Raw genomic sequence first — 25,426 nt, forward strand, 5'->3', positions numbered from 1 at the left:
TTTGGAGAATTTAACTGCCAGCCTCTAACAAACTTATTACTTAGCTTGTGCAAATTGCTATTTCCCCCCCACAGAAGTTATAACTTAGCCAAATTCAGGAGGGTTTTCATAGGGACAGCAAGAGACATCCCTGACACCAGAGTAACCTTCTCCACCCATAAAGGTTCAAGTCTCTGCTTCAAAACTTGGGTGCACGAGAACTTCAATGAAGTTATTGGAATAATTAGAAAAGATATGGGCAAAACAATGCATTTTCTTTTAATTTCATTTGTTGAAATGGCTGCATCTAGTTTAGATGAAACTTTAAAAAAAGATTAGACTGAGCCAGACCCCCACCTCTAAAATATTCAGCCCAAAAAGTTAAAGTTGTAAGCAGCTTCAATTTTAAATATTGAAACATTAAATAAAATTCTATGTTAATGTCTAGGTGTTAATCAGTAAAGCACTTTGACATATACAAGGCCCCTTTAAAAGACAACTTGACTAACATGTTAGAAAGTAGCTCCATTTGTCAGTTGTACAGTCAATCCGAGAGATCACCCTCTAATAGTTCCAATATAAGAAGATATTTATTCTACAAGGCTAAGCACAAATCCTGTATCAAAAATAAACCTCGGGGATGACACATGGCATGCTGAAAATCCAAGAAATTCTACACATAGGGCTTTAATGATTTTATTTACAATCTTTTAAGACATGCAAATTGTGAGCATAGTTTTACAACAACATATACAGAGGTCATTACATGTGCGCTCATACATGTGAATACTAAAGACACCCCAAAAGGTGGAAGAACAAACAGTATTACCAGTAACCATAAGCACTCATTGAGTGCTTACAGCAGCCTAGATCCTGCAAACGTAACCACTCATGAGAGTACCATTTAAACCATTGGGATACTAGCTGGACACAATGTTCCATGTGCAAGATTTCCTTTTCAGGACAGAGGCCATAACTTTGGCTATGCGCAAGTTAGCGCTCCTCACCCTACTAACGGTTTTAAACAATCAACACTGCATTTTTACAGATGGGAAAACTGAGACAGAGAGATTAAGAGACTTGCCCAGGGTCTCACAGCTAGTCAGTGGCAGAGCCAGGTCTTCCCCAAACACCTACTGTTCCATGCTCTTCCCACTAGACAATGCTCCCTCTACTAGGTTATTCTATTACATTAAAATAGGAACACATTTACATTTATAAAAAACAACTTACATATATAAAGTTATAGCACAGTAGGTTGGAGAAAAAACTAACTTCCTTAGTTACAGTATTTCTAAACTTTTTGTCATGTAATACTTTTTGAAAAACAGCTGATATCCATAACATTTTTGATAGGATGGTAAAGATATAAAAAACACTATAGCAACAGATATCCAGGAGTCCTGAATAGTAATATCTTTAAGTTCCTGTTCATAAAGAATATGTTTTAGTAAAATTTTTACAATACTGAATTACTATCAAGCACTAATGTCATCTAAACTGTGTATATTATTGTAAAACAGGTTATTACAATTCTTCAGAATCTTGCAGTACAGTGCCAATAACTGAATTCAAGTCAACCCAATTAATTAAGACCAATTTTCCAAATATAACATGAATTTAGTTCAGACTTCTTTGCTAATTAAGGGTATTTTTTAAAATAAATTATTTCTCATGCTTAATTAACATAAAAGACTAAAAATGCTATACAATACATTTAATATTGCTAACATTAATTGTTTGAGCTACACATTTTCAGTATTCACATCTGCTAAATGATCGTCTTGATTAAGACAAATACAACTGATTTCAGGTTTAATCACATCTCCATTTCCAAGGTTTATAATGAAGTGACTCACTCCAGTATTAGGGCTCACAGAAGATAACTGAGACTTTTTTAAAGCTGATGGTAAAGTGCACTTTAGATCCAAAACAAAATAACCAAACCAGTTTCTCATGTATGCCCCATGACTCACCACCAATATATTGGGATTTAACATTTTTGTATCTTTGTCATTATCAGAATTAAGTTCAAGTCCACAGCAGTGGTTTCTCAAAGGGAAAACTGGTTTTCCTTCCAATGTTTCCAAGCCGTTGCCTGCCATACCCAGAACAGCTTGTTCTTTCTGACACTCTTCTTCAATAGAAAGTTGACAAAGAAATTCAAAGAAACTCTTTGCACGTGCCCTTACCTAAAAAATGTTGGGAAAAAAGAATATATTTGTGATGACTGCAATAACTCTGTCCAGTGAATTCACTGGTTGCTTTTTAATGGCTTTATAATTTCACTGTCAATTGTTTTACAACACATAAGTTACGTAACTCACAAAGACTGACTAGAAAACTTAAGTAGCTGTATCAGACAAAGGTAAATGAGCTTCCACATGGCAGTTACAGTAGCCGGTCAAAGTACTAAACATGGAGATGATTATTAGTTCTCAGCCCTCTAAATCCAAGGAGGTTTACTGTGAAGATAATTTCTCATTTTCATTAATAGACTGATTTATCATATAGCTATCCATGCGCTATTTTTAGATTTGGGGGGAAAAAACCCAACTCAGTTGCCATTGTCATCAGGTCTAGTTGTTTCAGGTTGGATGATGATTTCAGAATGATGTAAACCCCCTCCCCCCCCCCCCCGATCGAATAGGATAGAAAACAAAAACACAAACCCAACCGCAGTGCATACACACTAAAGGTACCAAACACAAAGTCAATTTTGAGCTCAACAGGTTTCTCTGCAATCACTTGGGACACAAAGCTTTTTAAATTCAAATGTAGCCAACTGACAGCTATCAGCATGCTGATTCCAAATAAACATATCAAGGCTAAAGGAGAATAGAAAGGCGGTATTTAAATCCATTCTAGTATGTTCTAGGGAACATAGCAGAATGGAACCGACAAAAGACACCTCTGGTTGAGCTAAGCCTGCAATAGAATAATTTATTCCTGAGGGCATTCTGCGCCAAAAGAATTAAAATTTGTGCACAATATTTTAAAATTCTGCAAATTTTATTTGTCAAATAAATGTGGAGGCTTCAACAGGTTGAACAGCACTCTCACTCCACATCAAATGTCTGAAGAGGTCTGTATTTGTACTATTGCATTTACTGTTATTTGGAGAAACTAAGTCATTTTAAAGTAATCATGCATTTCTGATTTAATTGAGGAGCACAGGACACTGGCTGCACAGAGCTGGGTGAGCACAGTGCAACTTCCCATGCCCATCCCCACCTGGGGTCATGGACTCTGCGGTGAGGCTGCATCCAACCCTGACACAGTACAAGGACTGGGCCTGCCCCAGAAACACCCCAGTGCCCTGCCCCTCCATGCCAGGCAGGATCCAAATGTGGAGGGGCTTAGTGTGGGGTAATCCAGGTATGCGGGCAGTTCAGTGGGGCATCCGGGTGCGGACAGATTTGGATGCACAGGGGCTTGTTGGGGGGTTCTGGGAGCAATGGTAATGGGACTCTGAAGGGGATTCAGGTGAAGGTATTTGGGGCTCAGCAGGGGGGCAGAGGGGAGGGATCCAGATGCTAGGGGAGTGGGTTTCAGTGGGTGGGGATCCAGGTGCAACTAGTTGGGTCTCAGTGGGGTGGGGATCTGGGTGCCGGTGGCGCGTCAGGATTGTGAGGCTCACTGAAGGGCTCTGAGTGCAGGAGGATGAGGCTTGGCAGGAGGGTCTGGGTATGAGGTGTTCTGGATGCATGAGGGTAGGACAGATGGGGGAGCAGCTTCCTATACAGGGATACCTCCCCCTGCAGCTAAGGAGCGATGGGTGCAGGGGGGGAGATGGGGAGGAGTTTCAAGAGCTTCCAGTAGCCAGCAAAGAAATCTGGAGGTGGGTCTGACTCGACCCCGGATGCAATGCAGGGTCTTCCCCAGTCCCACCTCCTGCCCCACAGTGATTTACCTCGGTGATTTGCCCTGGGCACCCAAAACATACTGCTGGGGAGGGTCGCATGACTGCTCCTGTGGCTTCCTCATCAGAAAGCCATTTTTCTCCGGGGAAGCAAAGAAATCTGCAGGGCACAAATTCTGTGCCTGCGCAGTAGCAGAGAATTCCCCCAGGAGTAATAGCAGCATTCTTTAATTAAAAATACAGAGGTGCGTGCACTAGTATAAAGGAAATGTGTAAGGTAACATGGAAAATGGGGCCTGAACAAACAAGTGGTAATACCATACCTCATCTAGTGTTTCTCCTCCAGATGGTGTAAACGAAGGACATTGCTCTCCAGCAGCCTTTGCCATTGCCTTTAGGTCACTCAGTGGCCTTCCTTCAGCAATCCCATATTTCTAGAAAAGACCATTTATAGAAAAGGATTTACTAAATATTAAGAAAAATTTAGTCGTACAAATTCAAACTCAAACTTCATTTAAAGATTCAGTTCCTGTTTCCCTTTAATATAGGCAACAGGATGAACAGCACTCTCACTCCACCCGAAATGTCTGAAGAGGTTTGTATTTGTGCTATTTCATTTAGTGTTAGTTTCTCCAAATAAATCATTTTAAAGTAATCATGCATTTCTAATTTAATGAAAGAGCGAACATTTGAAACATTAGCACCTACCTGAAATTTATCTTGGGCTGTTCTTGGTCTATGTGCCAGAATTTTTCTAGCATTCTTGGTCACAAAATCCCAGTAAAGGTTATAGTGACCTATGTAATCTTATACTGTAAAGGTTACAATGACCTATGTAATGACCTGTTTGTAATGTAAATCTTCAAATAGAAAGCACTGGGATTCTGCTGAAGCTAAGTGATACTCAACATACAGGGACATTTTCAAAAATACAAACGGGAAATGGTCACCCAACTGTCCTCTTGTGCCTCTGAAATCTCTCCCATAATTCACAGAATAAAAATCAATTCGAAAAACTGGTCACTGGAATTTTTTTAAATATTAGCACTCTAGCTGTTAAAAATACTCTTGGAACATCCAAAAAAAGGCTGTATTTCAGAGACATGGACAGGTTAGTTTGGGTTGAGTTTTTTTTAAGATTGGAAAAAAAACTACTTTAATATATATTTTTAGTTCTCTGACCCTAAGAATTTGTAACCATGTGTTAATTATAATGAGTTGGCTGAGATTATAAAAGACTCAAATGCTAAATTCACAACAGAAAATGCAGATAGAATCCCAAGCACATACCCCCTTGTTTCACAGTGAAACAGACCAAACGTCACATTGTATAAGTAATCTTTATATGTTACATATAGACATTCAGTTCATAATACACATTGTACTATACACCTTATATTTATAGAGCATCTTTCATCCCAAAGATCTTTACAAACAACTCAGGAATCAATTCATCCACCCCCAAGGTGGAATGCAACACCACCACATCCCCACACTACATCACAGTATGTGAGAACAGATAATATATTCAAGTGAAAGACAGGTTTAGTTCTATGTTACTAGGCATCATGATGGTGAAATTGCTGTAGTAATGCTTACTATTTTGAGAAAACAGGCAGGGGATGCTATATAGTTAAGAAAATGCACAAGTGTATAATCCCTCCCTCAGTTATACAAATCCCTGCACTCTACTTACATAATCACTACAGTGATTTCAATATCCATACAGTGAACAAGCAAATCTCCATTACTTACTATAATAGCTCTTCTCTAATTTATTCCTGTACTCAGAATTGAAGTTGTTTGCTAGCAACAAAAGGTACCTCAATATCTTATTCCCTTCAGCTGAAGCAGAAAGGCTCAAAATTGTCCATAAAAGAATTCACAAAAGCAAAGAAATCAGGGTTCTGAAACTTTTGAAAAGGAAGACACTTTACAAAGCCCTTTAAAAGAAAAAAAAAGCCTTTAATTTTTCTCCTTCCTCTCATTCCTTCCCTCCAGTAGGGCTTATCACCAGAACAACTGGTATGTGTATTGTATATTTGAAGAATGCAGCCTCCAGAACATGACTGCCTTGCAGCCATCTTCTAGGGAACAAAAGCCTTCCTGATTCTTCAAGGAAGAAGAAAGAGAGGGAAGTGAGGAAATGCTACAGCTTTTTCCTTCTTTTAACAGGGTTACTTTTTTTTTTTTTGGTAGTGTCCTTTCATTTAAAATTGAGCTGAAAGTACCGGTACTATAACAACTTGAGTACGCTTCCTTTTAACGTTGTAACAGCCATAACTTAAAACATGCCTCAGACTCAGTTTATTCAGTTCAAGCTATAGTTAAACTCATACAAGAGGTACAATTATGCATTTGTGTAGAACCCCCCCCCCCAAAAAAAAGATTAATTGAGTAAGTAAAAGAGTCTGCAGGTGATTATATAAGTTAGAGTTAAAGTCAAATTCTGCCTAGTATGAATGCAGAAAGCACTGAAGCAAATGAAAGCTTTCGTATACCTAATGGCAGAATTGCAACTTTCATAATTATAAAGGATGAATTACCAAGCTACCTAAGCATTCAGATAAAAGAGAAATTTAAAATATTTGTATCATAAGTGATAAGTTACATTTATAAATTATTCAATTTAAAGACACGAACTAGTAACTTGGCACTTACCCTCTCTCGCAGTCTTGCATCATATTGTATTACAATATCTTTGCAAAATTTATTCTTTCCTATAATTGTGGATGCAGTCTGAAAAAATAAATGTACAAAGTCATATAAAAATACCATTTTTGGATGTTAAAAGGTTCCTCAGGAAAAAAAAATAGTAATTAATTGTTAGGAAGGAGGTGGTTAAGTGATGTAGACAGGTTCTGCCACACAGCAGGAGATGCTTATGATACTAAGTTGTGACGTACCAAGCAAAGCAAACATTATACATGACAACCAATATATTAAGATTTCAAAGTTCAGCACTCAGAAGTTAAAAAATGCTAGAATTATGGCGGCCTGTGCACCTGCATTATGATACAGTCTTTAATTACATGATTGCATTCCCTCCCCCCCCCCCCGGACCCCTGCTTCATTCAGTGCATAGTATGGACAGTGTTCATGAATGAGCAACTATTCAATATTGTTTTATCACCATTGTTCAATATGTGGCCCATGCCTTATTTACTGCACATTATTCATGCCCTGCTCTGAAGACAGAATTATTAATTTCCTCATGGGCTTTTCCATGGCACTCATCTCTACAATACCTGAATACTTCACAAACATTTATTTTCACAAAACCTGCAAGATGAGGGGGTAGTTTTATCCCCATTTTTACCACTAATTCAGCTGCAGCTGAGAGTGATCAGCACTCTAGCAAATCAGACCTGAGGCCCTCAATTCAGGAGATGAGGAACACACAATTAGCAATCACCAACAAAAAGTTTGGCTTAAATGATTTGATTAGCATCACATAGATACTCTGTGGCAGAAGTAGGGATGGGATCCAATTCTCTAGGGCAGTATTCAACTGCTTGGACCATGAGACACACTTCTCTTCCTGAAATCCCACACCTCATTCAGGATACATCTTCTAACCAGGCCTATCCTGCATCGTGCACCAAATGAGGTGGTGTCCTGTGGAATACATGTTAAGTGATTATGCAATTAAAGACTATCATAATGCATATGCACAAGGGAGCCAGATTAGGGTTGCAAAGGTAGCTTTAATTCTGGCATTTCCTAATTTGAGTGTTTGACTTTAGCAGTTTGAGTATAAAAGAATATGTAACATTAGTTTCCTAGGTTTTTTAAAAAAGCAAACTGAAAAAACAAATTCCAGCATGTGGCATACTGACATATACATTATTCATCAGCAGGGTTGGAACTTTCAGACCCACCACACAGGCTGCTGCCACCTGAACTAACTGCGTAACTGATGGTGGGTAGTCATCTACTGTGTGGACCATCCCTAGGGGTATAAAACACACTGTCAGTGTGTTTCACAGATAACTGCTGGCAGCAGAGAAATGGAGAGACTCAAGAATGTTGGGTTTCATTTCAGACTTAGATAGGGAATGTGCTCTAGTGGACATGAGCTTCTGCCTGTTGCCTCCAACTCATATCTGCCTCTTTCCCACCCCAGTCTCCTTGTCCCAATCCCCTCCTCCATTTCCGAGCTTACTTTCCAATTCTCAATCTTTCCTCCACCACTCCCAGCCAGACCCAGTTCTTCCTCTGTTCCCAGGTCCTTTGTCAGATGTCTTCCCTCTCCCTGCCCATGTTTCCCCCCCGCACTCACCGAACTAGTTCCTAGTCTCAGCCTCTGCCTATCCAGTTTCACTCCCATCCATCAACCAGCTCTCAGTCCCAACTTCCCATTTCCAGTTCCTTATCCAATCTGTCCCTTCTCTTCCCCCAGTGGCTCAATCCTTGCCTCCCCTCCTTCATAGTCCCAAATTTCTCTCTCTGGCCCCCCTTCAATTCCTCCATGTTGCCTGGATGCCAGTGAGTTGGGGGAGCGGGCACTGAAAACAGGTTCCCTGCTCTCACTTTCAGTGCCTGGCCCCACCATGGCCTGCCACAGCTCAGAGCAGCCATTGCAGGGAAAGTCCAGCTTTGCCCCGTAGCCCTAAGGCTCGAGCACTTTCAGTTACTGCGTAGGGATGGCACATGTGCAGTCCTGTCACGTACAAACTGAGGGGATGGAGCATGCTGAGTGAGGATGGACTCTTCAACGATTTCAGCTGCTAAAAATCAAAGTCTCTGAGGATGTATGTGAACTGCAATTTTTCAAAGGCTTATAACTTGGCCAAATTTGGGCAGATTTTCACTAGGATGGCAATAGGCACACCCTGACAAAGTCCACCTCCTGCTAAATTTCAAAGGATGGGAGTGCTAGAGCTCCACAAAGAGGTCACCAGAATATTCCCCCCCACCCCAACATGGACAAAAAAATATATTTTTCCTAGCCTTTTTCTTAGGAATAGCAGAGCCATTTTGGCTGAAAGTTTCAAAAAACCAAAAACCAGCTTGAAGCAGACAACCACCATGGAAAATTTCAGCCCAAATGCTTAACTTCTGGTGAAGTTATAAGCAACTGAGAACAGTCTTGTAATGGGAAATGTCATGCAACTTTAATAAATGGTAACACCCCCAGCCCTGTCTATTGTATCTTTTTTAATATTTATATGTAAATGGAGATCACAGAAAGAGATACTAATGGGCTGAATACAGAAGAATAAAGCATCAGTAAATCTAGGAAAGAATTTAGAATTACATGGTTTTAAATATAGGATTTCTATGACATTTGGGCTTTAGTCACAAACCTGTAAGAAATACAAATGTACAGGGTATGTTCTGTTTGGATTGGAGTGTGTGGTTTCCTCTGTAGCCTCCCTTCCAGCCTCCCATTTTTTATATTATATATTTTAAATATAGGATGGGCAGGGAAGAAGACAAGCAGGCATAATTTCAACTATTTCAGGGTAAAGTTTCACTTCAAACAGAAGGTTTGTAGATTAGGCCCAGCCCATGTGAAAAAACCTTATACTGAAAGATACTCTGGAAGTACTCCCATGCAGCCTTTGTCAAATGAGTAACCATTAAGCACCAGATTCTGCCACCTATTCTTACCATTTAGAGTACTGCTGTGATCAAGTGTTACTCAATGCTACTTAACCACAGGGTAAGCAGCGGGTGGTAGAATCAAGTTCTGTAACATTGCATCTTCGACCTCCCCGCTAAATGACTACTACTTTCTCTGGAATCAAAACCAACAGGGCCATATTTTGGTTCTCCAGTCTCCAAAGACACGTGTTTACAGAATTGCTCATGTGGAGCATTATGTACTAAGCCATGAGTCTTACTGATCAAAGAGGACGTCGAAAGAGTAGTCTCTTTTTAAAACTCGAACTATATCCTAAATTTTCTTCCCTCTTAGTTATACTTCAAAAATCTGGTCTTCTGGGTAGACGCATTATTCCTAGGTAGATTAAATTTTTCAAAAAGATTGTTCAAATTTTTCCTGAAACAATTAAGTGGTTTGAGATGTAATAACTGGGCTATCTTCCTTGCCTGAGGCGCAACACTGCTTTTCGATACCAATGAGATCTTTGTAAATATCTTTGGTGCTGTTGACAAACTTAAGTGACAAAGTTACTATTACTAGTTTGTCAATTTTAAAGCATTTCATAACTGGTATATGTCTTTGCCAGATTCATTCACAGGAAGTCTCCTGTGGAGATTAAGGCAAGAAATAAGGATAGAGTTTCTGTATGAAATCTGCACTTCCTGAGTCATCTGATCTGTCCCTCTATTCTCTTTAAAAACAGAAATTACAAAATTATCCTGCATTTTAAGCCTGTCCACCAAATTAAATGCAATTCCTCCCAATAATTAGTGTATTCTTGCAATTCAAGTTGTTTGTGAAAATACTTATTAATACTGGTCCCAGAAGAAGTTCCCTGAGCACTCCATTAAGTCCTGCAACTTACTAAAAGCAAAAACACCTGCATGTTTAGCCAATTGTGTAGTCATCTTTTAGCATAGTTTTACTTAGTTAATATTTGTCTAAATTCCCCAGGAAACTACAATGTGTAGGAACCTACCAAATTCACAGTCCATTTTGGTCAATTTCATGGTCATAAGATTTAAAAAAATCATAAATTTCATGATTTCAGATATTTAAATCTTAAATTTCACTGTGTTGTAACTGTAGGGATCGTGACCCAAAAGGAATCTGTGGGAGGGTTGCAAAGTTATTATGGGGGGGGGGGGTTGCAGTATTGCCACCCTTACTTCTGTGCTGCTGCTGGCGAGGTACCTGGCCAGCAGCCTCCACCCTCTGGCCACCTAGCTCTAAAGGCAGCACAGAAGTAAGGGTGGCAATACTGCAACCCCCCTACAACCCTCTTTTGGGTCGGGACCTCCAGTTTGAGAAATATTGATCTACCCCAAGAAATCTGTATAGTATAGCGTAAAGGTACACAAATGACCAGTTTTCACGGTCCGTGACCTGTTTTTCAGGGGCACGAATTTGGTAGGGCCCTATTAATTTGCAACAAGATCACACAAGTTAAGCCATACTACAACCATTCCATTTCCTTTATTTGCTATCAAAGAAAATAGTTAAGTTGGTTTAATGTTATGTTTTTGATTAACTTGTGCGATCTACAATTTTTATTTTCCACTAAGAGCACAAATATTGTCTTGTGAAGCAAACAGGTATTAAAGTTAAGCTTGTTAGACTAACAAGGTCCCCGCTTCTCTTCCTCCTTAAATAGGCACTAATGCATGTTAGCCTATTACCAGTCACTTGGGAATTCAGTCCATTCTCCACAAGTTCTCAAAGATACCTGGCAGTGGTTTGGATACTTAGAGCCCTGCAGAGAGACAAAATGTATATCCATGGACACGGATATCCATGGATATAAATCGGTATCCACGGAGCTCTAAGGGCTCTAACAGGAACCACAGAGGTGAAAGCAGCAACATGTCAGGCAACTGCTCCCAGGAGCCAGCATCCTGCACTGGCAGCTCCTCTGGCATGGCTATACCACCCCACAGTCAGGCCCCCAGCCCCGCCCACTCGCAGACACCAGGCTCACCGGCAGCTGTCCCTCGTCAAGTTAGTGTGTGCAAGCGGCTCGCACGCTCCCGGACAGCAGTCCCTTCCATGCAGTGGTCCGAGTCTCCTAACCAGGAGCATGCGAGCTCCTTGCACACACTAGCATGATCAGGGACAGCCGCCAATGCGAGGTGCTGGCTCCTGGGAGCAGCAGCCCGATGTGCTGCTGCTTTTGACGCTGAGATTCCTGGTACAGCCCTGCAGCTCTGTGGATACAAATTTTGTATCTGTGCAGGGCGCTATGGATACTACTTCTACTAAATCCTTTAGAGAGTTAAAAAATTAATTTTGTTGGGTCCTACTGTCTTAATACCTTCAAATTATCTAGGTACTGTATATTTTTTACCCTTCTGTTTTCTGCTTCTGACCTCTCCTTTCACCATTTTGTTACTGTACTGAATATCCTTTATTAACCATATTTAGTAAAGATGGAAGTGTCACTATTAAGCTAAAAAACTGATGTAGTTTTTAAACATAAACCACTTCTTAGCGTATTTTTAGAATTAAAAAAGATCTTAGAAGTTCCTACATACTGGCAGCCATTGCCCCTGAACTTTTTGCTTATGGTGTCTCTCAGTTAATTAAAAACATAATGGGTTACTACTGACAATGTCAGCTGTTGATCTTCTTATAAACAGATTTTCCTTGAACATCCACCATCATCACAGCCAGATTCCCTTGAGCTCCTATCACCACTACCTGAGAGGAATGTAGCAGCATTCCATGGTTATGTATATTGAAAAAATACCCATGACCCCTAATGTACAGTGTTCACTGAAGATGCAAGTCATGGCTGATGTATGTTAACTCAGTGGTTTCTTTTAAGCTTCCTTCATTCTTTGGAGAAGAGCTCACCTTCTACATAAAACATTTTAGTTCCAAACTTACCCCCTCCTTCAAAATTACCATTGCATTATTTTGCCCCAGCCCCCTCAAAGTACTGAGATTTAGATTTACTTTCAATTGCCTGAAAAAGTACTTGCCTGCTTTGCTCGAAGGAGGTCACTTGAGAAGACATGAGTAAACTTTACATTACTGAGAAATATACCAGCAGCATCTGCTTGTCTGAAACCAGTTGCAGAAAGGGGCTCATCCACACCTTGTCCTGAAAAATAAAATTTTCCCAGACAATTTAACATTTGAATTTTAATTAATTTAATATTAATTATATGTAATGCAGCAGCATTCAGCAAATCTAGTCAGGATCCAAGTGCCATGTAAACTTGAAAACAATCCCTGTCCCATTTCCTTTTACTGTGAAACTCAGAATTCAATCATGCAAACTAAATGGGAAAGAACAAAAGTAATAACTCTAGGACCACACTGAATGATTATTGGTAAGTGATTATTGGTACAGTATTTAAATTACAAAACAAAAAAGTTAGCTTACATATATCAAAGTAAAAAACATGTATGCAGAAGCCTGATTTTTTCAAGAGTGACTAGTGAATTTGAGTCCCTTGGCATCCATAATCAGTAGCTATTTTTAAAAATTTAGGCCAGAATGTTCCTGAGACAAAGCCAAGATAGTTTGATCCCCCTACAACATTAAAAAAAAGATTATTCAAAGTTGTTTTCCTTTATGTATTCTGTAAATACATTATACTTCCCCTGTTGTCTACCACTCTTTCTGACACCAGAAATCCCTCTTGGAGAAGAGCAGGAGTAAGAGGAGGTTCCATATCTGAAGAAGGTAGCCAATAAGTGTGTTAAGATAACCAGAATGACGTAAGGGGGGAATTTATAATGCTATGGGGAGTGGCTTTCCCAACAACCCCAACCCTCATCTCCTTCTCCCCTGGTCCACATTCTTACCTGAAAATGGCATTTGGGGTCGAGAGGCCGGGGTATGTGTCTTTCCTGTCAGATCAGAATAAGTGGAGAACAATGCTGCAGAGGTAGTTCTCACACAAAAGAAATCCACCAAGATTTCATCCTCTATGCCTTCAGTGGCAACACAGACAATAGGACCCCAAGAGATTGCAATTTGGTTTCTAAATATCTGTATGCCTGTATCTGGCCAAGTGAGAGCTTATGATTTTCATTTCTTTGCAATTTTGATAATTATCAATTTTTATTTAATATTTTCTGATTGTTAATTTTAATTTCTACAGTTGCAGTAAGTTAAGTGGGAGTAGGACGGGACAGGCTGGTGCTGACAGTGGGGCTGCAGGGGGCTCTGTGCAGCCGAGGGGCCCAAGACATCAGGGTGTAAGGTGTGAAGGAGACTGCAGACTTGGTCCAACAGAGCAGACCCCCACCCCACCCCCAACCAGGGATGCAAGGAGGAGGACAAGACCCTTGCTGAAGGAGAGATCACCTAACTGCTGAATGGTTCCTGTCCAGAGACAGCTCCCGCACTCCCGGCTGGGGAGCGAGTGGGGCCATGACAGTGGAGCTGCAAAGGGCTCCTCACGTGGCCAGTGACACCAGATCCCTACAGGTGCAAGGGGAGGCTGTGGTCCTGGCCTGGTGGAGCAGAGCCCCCTCTCTCCCCCCCTGCCAGGAGTACGACGGGGAGACCACACCACTGCAGAATGGCTCCTGCCCAAGGACTGAGCCATTCAGCAGTGGCATGGCCTTCCCCACAGCCACGGGCTTTTTCTTCTCCTCATAGCCCTGGCCAGGGGTCTCTGCTCTGCCCCGCCAGTACCACAGCCTTCCCCACACCTTGTGCCTGCAGGGATCAGTGTCACTGGCCCTGCCACAGTGCAGGGAGCCCTCTGCAACCCTGCTGTCATGATCCCGCTCTCTTGCTCCTGTGACAGCAGGGCTGCAGCAAGGCCAGTGACACCAGATTCCTGTAGGCACAAGATATGGAGGAGAAGATGCACTCACCCCAACTACTACCAATGGAATTTTTTCCCATCAATTTCAGTGTCAGCTGAAACGGATGTTTACCAACCTCTATCGATTTAAAGTGAATCCTGCAAAACCTAGTTATGGTCACTGCTGTAGGTTTTAAATATTAAAAGATTCTCTTTAGTTGCATATGGGAAGGGGACCAAACAACGAAGTGGTAACATCCAGTATCCAATTTCAAACTAGTGAACAGTAAAAAGAGGTAGTCTAAACATCAACTGACAGATGTGGCTGGAGACAATCAACGTGCTATTAGCTAGTGCCTCAGCTGGTACACTGTTTCTTTTCCATCAAATATCTATGAAAGTCATCTCATCAGCAAATTTTTGTGAGCAATTTAAGATAAAGTTCTTACTAAGAACATGAATGTGATGAATTATATTTATATTATATACCACATATTACAAGAACTTCACAGTTGCAAAGTAAAACATTCAGAAGTTAAGAAATGCCAGAATTAAGGTTGCCCGCACAAGTTTAATTCAGCCCCCCCTTATTTGCATGCATTATGATAGAGTAATTACATGATCACATACTATTTTTTCCACCAAACCCCTTCCTCAGAGTGCACAGAATAAACAATGCTCCCTTACTAAGCAGCTACAGAATAGCTTGTTTTATACTCATTGGTCAACATGTAGTTCCATGCAACGTTTTCTGTACACTATTCAAACCCTTCTCTGAATATAAAATTATTCATTTCCTAATGGGTTTTTCTACAATGATCATATCTGAGTGCTTCACAAACAGTTTATTTTCACAACACTCCTGTGAGGCAACAGGGTATTATATCCCCATTTTACAGATGGGGAGCTGAAGCACAGAGATTAAGATCAAAAGTATCCACTAATTTTGGGTGTCCAATTTAAGATTCATAGATACTAAGGTCAGAAAGGACCATTCTGATCATCTAGTCCGACCTCCTGCACAGCGCAGGCCACAGAATCTCACCCACCCACTCCTATGAAAAACCTCACCTATGTCTCAGCTATTGAAGTCCTTAAATCATGGTTTAAAGACTTCAAGGAGCAGAGAAGCCTCCCTCAAGTCAACCATGCCCCATGCTACAGAGGAATGCCTAGGGCCTGTTTTTTCAGAGTTGTTACCATTATATAGTTCTTTGTAAGCTCAAAGCACCACTTCCATTGAATTCAGTTGCAGCTGTGAGTGCTCAACACTCCTAAAAATCAGACCTCAGAATCTCAGGTTGTGCATTCAGATAGCCAGAAACACAAAGTTAGTGGCCACTGCTGAAAAGTTTGGTTTAGGTGACTTATCTAGCATCATGCAAGACCAGGGACAGGATCCACTTCTGCAGGGCAGCATGCAACTGCCTTAGCCGTAAGACCATCCTTTCTCTTTCTGCAATTGTCGTCCTCATTCACTATACACCTTCCACCTTGTGCAACAAACAAGGCAGGGGTCCTACAGACAACAGCCTCCGTCACTACACAACTTTTATTCGACATCCCCAACCCTGCAGTTCCTTGCCTAGCCAGTCCCAGTATTCCCTCTCTGGGCTCCTCGTCCTACTCCCAGTCTCTCCCTCTAAACTCCATGTCCTAGTCCCAGTCTTCTCCACCCCAGCTCCCACTTCTCACCACCCTCTTCATCCAAGTTTCTCTCCTTGATCAGTTAATCCCAGTCTTCCTAACTGCCCCCCCCCATCCTCATCTCAGAATGTCAGTCGCTTCTCCCCTCCCGCTCCCAGGCTTCTTACCTCAATCTACTCTCTCCACCAACACATCCCTTGCACTATCTGGATCTACTTGCTTCTGCATTCCAATCAGGCTGCTTCCTTCTTCACTGTGACTGAATGCCTACAGGTGAAGCACCCAGCACAAGAGTTTTCCTGCTCTCAGTGCCTGGCACCACAGCAGTCAGAAGAAGCAGCTACAGGGAGTCTTACTCAGCCCATGCAGCCCTGGGCTGCAGCATGCTTGGTACAGTTAGAATTTTCAAAGAATTTAGCTGCCAAGCTAACAACTCTCTGAGCATGTGCAAACTGATTTTTTTTTTATTTCAAAAAAAGCTCGTAACTTGGTGTTGCCATGGGAAAGAAAACAATCCTCCCAACTTTGGCAAAAAGGCACATCCCTAGCACAAATTCAATTCCCTTACCAAATTTCAAGCCCTTGTGTCAAAGCATGGAGGCAAGAGAGCTTCTCAGCAAAGAGCCATAATAATTTTTAATATAAGCAAAACAATGCTCTCTCCCCTCAACTTTCTGATGAACGGTATAGTCATATCTCCAGGAACTGTTTAAAAAAATTAGCCCGAGACAGATACCTAGCATGGAAAATTTCAGCATGAATGGCTGAAGTCTGGCAAAGTTATAAGCAACTGAATTATAAGGCAACTGTTCTGATGGGAAGCATTTGGCATCCTTCGATACCCTTGCTACCAGCTTTGCCTATAATCACATCACTATTATTCTAAAGCAGAATGTTCTAGCAGAAAAAAAAAAATGATGTGTTCACATCTTCTTAATTTGGTCCTGGAGAGACTATATCACCACCTAATGTCCTGGAAGTTACCATCTCTATTACAGTCTTAAACAGACATTTTGGAGGCATATGAACTCTATTGAACTCTAACAGTTCAAAGTTGGCATAAGTTCTCAAGGAACAATCCTAACCCAAAAGATAGGTCTCTTATGATACACATTATTTGGTATAAACAAACAAATTGACAAGATAAACCTGATCAGTACATCCAAGTTGACTGATTTAAAAATCAATGTTATTTAAATTCGAGTTTATTCATGACTTAAAACAAGCACAAAATCTTGACTTAAATCAAGGATTTTAATCTGGTTTTGCATTTGTACTTTATTTCCTAAGGTTGAGTCTCACTGATTAGCAACCATTAGAACATGTTGATTTGCAACTTAATATAATCTTTATAGTAAGTTTAGTACTTTTTTGCTAACCAGGAGGATACACTGTATCTGAAACCTGTATCTATACAGATTTATTTAAGTAATTATATGGTTTAAAATAAATTTAATTTTTACATTCATTTTATTATGCTGCAAAATGGTGCATGACATTTACTAGATGATTAATTCTTTAACTCATGATTTGCCTCAACCTGCATTTGGGTGCAAATTGGAATTCAATTAAAAATGCATGAAAACAGCTTTCTGTTTTAGTTAAAACACCTTAAATGTGCTGGATACATATTAAAATAAGTTGATCAAAACATGTTTTGCATTTGAAACTGAATGATTTTATTAAACAAAGGATGTATTATCAATTGTTAGTGAATTGAACTGAGTGTTCATGATCACCATGACCTTTAAAACTTTAGAACAAGTAGAGCTCATCCTCTATCACCTCATTTTTATTCATAGACTGGGAGAGGAAAACAAGCTTTTCTGCTTTTTCAACTCCCAATCAGCTTCTCAGCTTTGAAGGAACCAGTAAGTAACTGAACTGAACTAAATACACTGAAAAGAAAATATTCTCACTGCACCTGCAACAGAGACTACTACTGTTACAGATACTTAGACAGTTACTTCCACTAGTTTGATGGTTTGACTTCCTTTAAACTTGGGCTTCAAACATATACTGCTTGTATTTTTTTCTTTTAAATTTAGTATATATTAAAATTGTTTAAGTTACGCTTAGGCCTTAATATAGATCATCATAATTTCAAATTTAATTTTAAATAGGTTTATTTTTTTAAAGAAACGTGTACTTAATTTAAATATTTTTTTTTAAGTCATCCATTTTTATCCATCCTGATATTGGTAACATTTCAGTTAACCATAGGCCGCCCTCTTGCATAGGTATATGTAATTATTTAATCTCTAACAATCTAATGGTCATAGCAGGATTGACACTAACCTTGAAGTATCTTTTCTTTGTTGTATCTTGTTTCTCCACTGAAAGATAGAAATATTTCAGACAAAGAAGAACAACCTTGTCTAAAAATAGTCAGTCAAAATTTAAACACATTTAGATACTAGACATAAACACCTCATCAGCTCAGTACTATAAGGGGACCACATTGCTGTAAAGTACAATATCCTTTTTCAGTAAGATGTACTTAAAGCTCTCACAGTAACACTTCAGAAGCTTTTTAAAATAATTAGTTCCAATTACTCCTTCAGTGCTAATTAAGAATAAGCTTCTTTGGAATCAAGGTAAATGTAGCTGCTTAATTTCATAGTTAACTCAGCACTATTTAGTTATCTATTAAAATCTTATCTCCATCCAAATATAGTCAATTTATGGAAAATGCACACCACTCCACTTTTTTCATCCGACTCCTATGCTTTAAAGTGAGCCTATACAAAACATAACAATAAATCTGAAAGTATGAAAACCAAAGAAGGAAAATAACTTAGGGGTACAAAAGGTGGAGAGACAAATAGAATTAAAGAAATAGAAAGGTAAATAAAGGGGTTTATCTACACATGAAAATTAATCCAGAATAAGGTAGGGTGCGAATTTGAAGCAAATATGTGGATGCTCTTATTCCGAGTCCTAAAATACCATCAACAACTCTTTCCTGATAGAGGAGCAGAAGGAACCCTGCTTTGACCACTTAAATATACTAGACAATGCTTTTGAGTATTTTATGGGTAATCTTGTTTTGGCAGAGGGACAGATTAAGTCTTTCCATTCTCTTATTTCTACATTTGCGAATACAGATTAACACGGCTGCTACTCTGAAACCTACATTTTTACCGAGATCTCTGGATGGTTTTTAAAATAAAAGAGATGGAAGCAGAAGTTTGAATCATTGCAATATAAAGCTGATTTTATTCAAAGGTACAAATAAAGCCCCTCCTCCCCCATCATCCAGACAACAACACTTAAGCATACTCTATTGACTTCAATGGACCGATTATCACATGAGTAAAATAACATGCCTTATCATTTGCAGGATTAAGGCTAACGAAAATGCTGACTTTCCAAACAAAGAACTATTTATTGTCAATGCTATAAACAGAGGTTCTAAAAATGATCTGGACAGATGGCTGGTCACATAAGGCTGGCTATTTCTCCTCAATAAGTTACACAAATACTTTCCACATAAAACAACAGCTGTAATTGCCCCAGTGTTTGTGATTCTAAAAAGGAGGGCATCTGATTCACAAGACAATCATTCTAATAAAATATGGTCAACACTGCAAGACAGCGAGAACGCCCCACAATAGCACATAAAATAAGACTGCCAAGTAGACAGTGAGGATGGGATTTTCAAACATGCTCAGAATCAGCCTAAATCTGTTCCCATTGAAGTCCATGGAAGCAAAGTCAGGCCAATGCAGAGTACTTTTGAAAATCCCACCATAATATTTCAAATTTTCTAAAGAGAACAGTGGTTTCAATCTGATGTATTTTCCTACTGACCAAAAAGGGAAGCCTGCAGCTGGATCACTAAATCAGTGGATTTAGATTTTTAAAGGAAATCAGGAATAATTCAAACCAGAGGAAAATAATTAAAATCCACATTTGGGGTTGTAAAACTGTATTATGCAAAGTAAACAAAGATTACTTCCCCCCCAATATTTACAAATATTTTGTTTGAAAATAGCCTTTTAACATCTGAATCGGGGTATGGAGGTGAAATTTGATTTTGATTTCTCCACACACGTGCCCACACTAGACAGTACACTATTCATATTACACAGAAGTCTTTTCACAGAGATCCACTGTGACTGAGAGAAAAAGCTACGGCTATATATTTTGAAGAAGTCAATGATGTCAGTGCTTGTTTTAACATTCCACAGTACTATCTTATTACTAAATGAACTCTCTACCACTGCCAAGTCAGAGTATTTTTGGCAAGAGGTAGGTCTTATGACCAACCAAGCTGGTCTATAAATAGCCTTAACTAGCCTCACATGCAACAGTGCCCATTATGCAACATCAAAAATCATTGATATAATCAGTTTTTATCTTAATGGATTACTAAAATACAGAAGAATAATTTCAAATGTTTAGTTCTAACAGATGCAAAATTTTCAACAAGTATTTCCCAGAATGTTACCACGGATGTATCACAAAATTTGCTATAACAAAGAATTATGTTAGGTTTTATTCCAAAACAGTTAATAGGTTAAACTACTACATCTCGTGAATGCTATTTGAAACCACGGCCTATCATCTTTCTGTATCACAACATTTTATTCTTGATATGCTGTAAATAGAGAAAGGCATACGTCTGCATTTCAGTCCCTTCTGTAGTAACTTTTTTTAAGTTTTAAGTGCTTAATAAAATAGAAGTTATCAGGAAAAGTTCAAAAACAAAACTCTTTAGAATTATAAAATAATGTACATTTGATTCAATCAGAGTAGTTTGTAAAGGAAAGAACTCCAAAAAAATGACGTCAAAGTTGCTAAAACTTCTGCAAATTTTAGCCAAAGTGCTAGAGAAGGTAACATCTTTAAACAGGCATTCTGTCCTTAATGCATGTATTTTTTCTTACTTTTGGCCTGGAGTTTAGGGGTTAGCTAACAACTGCACCTAAGTTTGTGTAGGTGGAAGGGTCCATTATTATATGAAGCTTTTTTTTAAATGCCTGCTATATTTGTTAAAGTTCAAGATTTAATAAAAGGGATGTGACATATATACAATATGTTCAATTTTATGGCAATTAGACATAGCTCTCAGACTCCAGCAAGTTGCCAATGCCATCTTCAACTGGGCAAAGTTTGGGCACAGATGCTCTAGCCATAAGTTAATTTTAAGAACAAAAGTCTCAACTAGGAGATAAAAGATATCTCTCAGAATATAGTTTAAGAGAGAGACACAATGATAATCGTTTCACTGCTATGTCGCTATATTGTTACCTTATAGTTAGAGAATAAAAGATCTCTATTGGCGTTTGAACAAATGTTCATTTTGTCATTTTCTGATTTAAGTGCCTCACAGTGCAAGCTTCACCTTTATTAAATAATGCAGTTTCCCAGATATTTAGAAAGGAAAAAAGATGGAGGGGAATTATCTATATGCATCTCTAAAGACATAGTTTAATTAGAATCCTACCCTTGGATTGTGCTTGTGTCTTGTGCTTCCCTAGCACTCAAACATTTTTAGACTTTATGGGGATTAATAGTTATACCTCATGAACAGATGAAATGTCATTATCTTCAGAGTCATAGATTATAAGTCCAGAAAGGATCACTGTGATCCTCCTCCTGTATAACAAGGCCAAAGGACTTCCGTGAATTAATTCCTGTTTGAAAACATTCCCTTCATTTCACTGATGAGTAGGATGCAAAAAGCTCCCTAATAACTATATGACAACTACCAGAAGCTGTAAAGTAAGGTAAGAATCCACCCAAATACCTCAGTATTGCACGTGTCCATATGTGAGCATTGCACAAACCGTAACAAGCAACAGTACAAGAAATATCACACTTTCAATTAGTTAATAGTGGTCTCTACCAAAGACAGAAGTAGGGCTGTAATTGTTAAGGCCAGAAACGGAAATTGCCTCCAAACCATATTAAGATAAGAATCTCAAGTGATTCAAAAAGTCCCTAAAATAATTAAGCAAAAAGTTTTAGTTTTCCCAATAGACAGGGGTAGTTGGCCTAACATCCTTACTAGCTCACTCACATTTAGGTCAGCATGTTGGATCTTCTGCCCACCTTACAGCACATAGTTACTGAAAGTAGTAACATGTCCTTGGGAGCATTTCATTGAGTAACGAATGTGACAGCTATAGAAACAGCAAGAATCAATACTCCAAAATTTAGCTTATCCACAAAAGAAGCAGCTCCAATCAGTGTTGATAAAGTGTAGAGAAATCACTTGAGAATAGAAATTAAAGTACCACTTTATAGTATAAAAGGAGACTTCAAAGTCATCTTGATCCACAGCCAGAAAAGAAATTTTGTATAGTCTACTCTCAAGAAATCAACTATCTTGAATTCCCTCCTCAGAGAGCGTTGGAAAGAGAAAGGGGCAGAGTGTTTGGACATTAGCTGAAATGTAAAGATATGAGCAGATTGCAAGATTCAGGATCAGGTACCCTTAGGGCACAGAAGCATGGACTCTGGGTTTCTGGCACTTTCCAGGAGTCCACTGAGATGGTACAAAATTGTCATTGAACATTATCAAATGTGTATTTCCTGTAAATAAAGGGGAGGGAAAGAATGGGTAAATTCAATGGTATCTTAAACACCGTGCATGCATCCAAAGCTATTATGTCTGGGAATCTTTGTAACAGGTAAGTACGATCCTAACAACGACCACTGCAGAAACTAAGGGATGAGGGAACATCCATTCACACTAGTGAGGCAAAGCTAATGCCTAGGCAAGCTACAACTCAGGATACGTCTACACTGCAAGTGCTACAGTGGCACAGGTGGGAATTCTGCACCACTGCACAATGCAGAATTTTGCAGAAATTAATGTTGTGCATGCAGAATTTTCTCCCCCCCCCCCACAAAAAGGGGCTGCAGATATGTCCAACGCCCCTTGCTATACCTGGCAGAGCCCAGTTTGCAAACAGAAGACAAGGTGGAGTGCCGGGAGGGAACTGGAGGGTTCCCAGCACACCCTGAAGGAAGGAGGCAGCGGTGCACAGGAAACCCAGTGCAAGCTCAGGAGCCAGCATCAGGCGGTTTCTTCCTCTGGATCCCTGGACTCTGTAGAGAAGGGGGTGTGAATGTCTGGAGGGAGGGCACAGCTGGCCCCTGGTAGGGGGGGTAGAGAGTGAGAGTGTCTGAGCTGGGAGGAGCTGGGGCTGGGATGGGCGCGGGGGAAGCGTCTGGGCAACGAAGGTTGGACTCTGTAGGGAAGGGGGCTGAGAAACAGGAACTGGGTTATCATAGGGGTTTCTTCAGCTCTCTATTCCTGGGGGAAACTTTTTGTGCGTCTTCATTGTCGCAGACATGCTTGCTGACAGGTATTTTGAAATAAATTACCAAAATAATTGAAACTGGTGTGATTATATAGCGTTATTTTGACAAATAAAATGTGCAGAATTTTAAAATATTCTGCACCCAAGTCTGAAGTTTGGGGCACAGAACCCCCTCAGGAGTCCACTATGGAGCAGACACATAGCACACTGGGGGACGGGGATTTTCTGTCGGTCGGTAAACAGAGGAATTCTCCCATTGACCCAGCCGCACCTATCCCAGGGGGCAGCTTGGCCTAACCACGGTGCAGTGTTTTCCCCCCGCCCTGCTGAGAGATGCAGCGGGAGCGAGCTACGTGGTAGGGCGCGGAACAGGACCCGTTTACATCCCCACAGCAAGTCCCCCGCCCGGGGGCTGGGCCCGGGACTCCCCGCCTTGCTTTGCCGACTCACACGCCCTGTCGCCTCCTGCCCGGGGCGAGAGACGGGGGAAGAGGCCGGAAGTTCCCTTCTCGCAGGGCGCCGCAGCCAGCCCAACAACGAGCCCCGCCCGACAGCGGCCAGCGGGACGCAGCGGCGAGGGGGCGGAGGCGGTTCACGGCCACGCTCGGGGCCGAAGGAGAACCCCCGGCCCCCGCTACTGCCGCGGGCCTCTTCTCCCCCCCAGCAGCCCGTGCCCGCCGGCTCCCGCGCGTGCGGGGCCTCGCTCCATCGGGGCTAGCGCGGGTGGGCGCAGCCGCCCTGCCGGGGAGGGTCGCGCCCCCTCCAGGGTCCGAGCCGGAGCCCTGGGACCTGCCGGCGGGAGCGGCCCCGGCCCGGTAGCACGGGCGGGGCGGGGGGGGGGGCGGTTTCTCCACTGCCGGAGCGGGGGAGGGGACTGGGGTCCGGACTCTCGCTTTCGCCCCGCCCTCCTCCTCCTCCCCGCCCCCACTCACTGCCGGACGATGGTCAAGGCGAACCGAACCATGGCCCGGTGAGGAAACAGCCTCCACGCGCTGCCTCCCACCGGCTTCTCGCCCTCGCCCCCGCCCCCTGACGTGGCGACGCCCACCTCTCGCTCGCCTACTGGCTCCCACGCTGGCGGACGTCACAGTTCTCGTTAAACCGCTCCACCAATAAAACGTCTCCTTCTCCGCGCCGCTCGCGCTCAGGGTGGCTGAGATCCCGGGCAGAGCCTTCAGGAGGAGGGTGCGCGCGCGCGCGCGCGTGCGTGCGCACAACGGAGGCGGGAGGGCGACGGCGCGCGCGCATGCGGAGGTTGGCGCCGCTGCCGCAGTAAACGGTGCCTGTGCGGGTGGAAACCGCCGCCGCTGCCGCTGCTGCTGCTGCTGCTCTAGGTCACGCCTGAGGGCTCAGTGGTTATCAAAGGCAGCAGGCCGAAGACTAGTCTCAGGAGTCACACACCCGAGCCAACTGTCAAAACTGCCCCGTGTGTAGCAAGCACTCCTTGGTATATGAAAAAACCACCCACCTGCACTTTAAGAAAAACTATTCATTTACCCCCTGGAAAACCAGCTCATTAATCTGTGTGGAAACCCATTTGCCTGTGTAAACACGTTTAGCTTTCGTATGCACCGAACCACCCCCAACCCATGTATGCTTAATGCAAAATGGCTATGTGCAAAACTCTTGAAAGCACTTGTTTGCGAATGAACACTCATTGGCTCATGGACAAAGAGTTGTTGCATGTGTGAAAACTCAAAACTGTCACAAACAGGTGCCTAGGAGCACAGCTGCACACTCAGCTTTCCCAAGTGACCGTTTCTCAGGCGTATATCTTAGTGTATGCGCAAGGTGCTCAACCATTTGATGGTGGAGCGCCAGTCTCCTGCCATTGAAATAAATCAGTGGGTACTTGTCAAGGCTATGTGACATAGTCTGAAGTTGACCACAGCTGCATCACGGATCATTGCACCATCATTGGTGCCTTACTTATCAGGCGTAAAAGTATGTTTTTTGAGGTTGCATCAGGTCCTTTACCTTCTGAATATTTAGCTTAGGGTGTGTGTGTGTAAAATAATTACATGCTTAATATTGTCTACTCTTAGCATTCAAAAATATAAGTCAGAATCCAGAAATTCTGAGATTGGCTTAAAAATCAAGAGAGTTTAAAAATAATAAATTCTGAGTTTTTATTTGTCTACTGCTTTTTGAGTCTTTAGGGTTCATGTTTTCAAGCTTTTCTTCACAACAGAGATTTTCATGTAATCAGAGACTTCAAGATGTGGGTCTTTCATAAATATGCTAAAATACATACGACTCATGATAAACTTGTGTGAGTGAACAA

At 41.2% G+C, this 25,426-nt stretch overlaps 1 protein-coding gene across 1 annotated transcript; it reads right to left on the reverse strand.

Moving 5' to 3' along the window:
- Positions 1-650: 650 nt before the first annotated feature.
- TIGAR (TP53 induced glycolysis regulatory phosphatase) lies at positions 651-24,196 on the reverse strand. The gene is made up of 6 exons (XM_038387149.2): positions 24,075-24,196; positions 18,164-18,201; positions 12,434-12,555; positions 6,503-6,580; positions 4,165-4,275; positions 651-2,171 (listed from the first exon to the last, which is right to left on the reverse strand). The coding sequence occupies exons 1-6, from the start codon at positions 24,104-24,106 to the stop codon at positions 1,725-1,727; spliced, it is 828 nt and encodes a 275-aa protein (XP_038243077.1). The 5' UTR covers positions 24,107-24,196; the 3' UTR covers positions 651-1,724.
- Between the last annotated feature and the right edge of the window lie 1,230 nt (positions 24,197-25,426).

The sequence above is a fragment of the Dermochelys coriacea genome, chromosome 1 (assembly GCF_009764565.3).
Source record: "Dermochelys coriacea isolate rDerCor1 chromosome 1, rDerCor1.pri.v4, whole genome shotgun sequence".
NCBI lineage: Eukaryota > Metazoa > Chordata > Testudines > Dermochelyidae > Dermochelys > Dermochelys coriacea.

What these genes read in the sequence shown, in the direction of transcription:
- TIGAR (XM_038387149.2), bottom strand. Translation starts at nt 24,106, where the DNA reads ATGGTTCGGTTCGCCTTGACCATCGTCCGGCA. An exon ending in CAAAGAAAAGATACTTCAAG is followed by an intron (nt 12,556 to 18,163) that starts GTTAGTGTCAAT and finishes TTTATTTTTCAG; the next exon opens with GACAAGGTGTGGATGAGCCC. An exon ending in ATGCAAGACTGCGAGAGAGG is followed by an intron (nt 4,276 to 6,502) that starts GTAAGTGCCAAG and finishes GGTCTTTTCTAG; the next exon opens with AAATATGGGATTGCTGAAGG.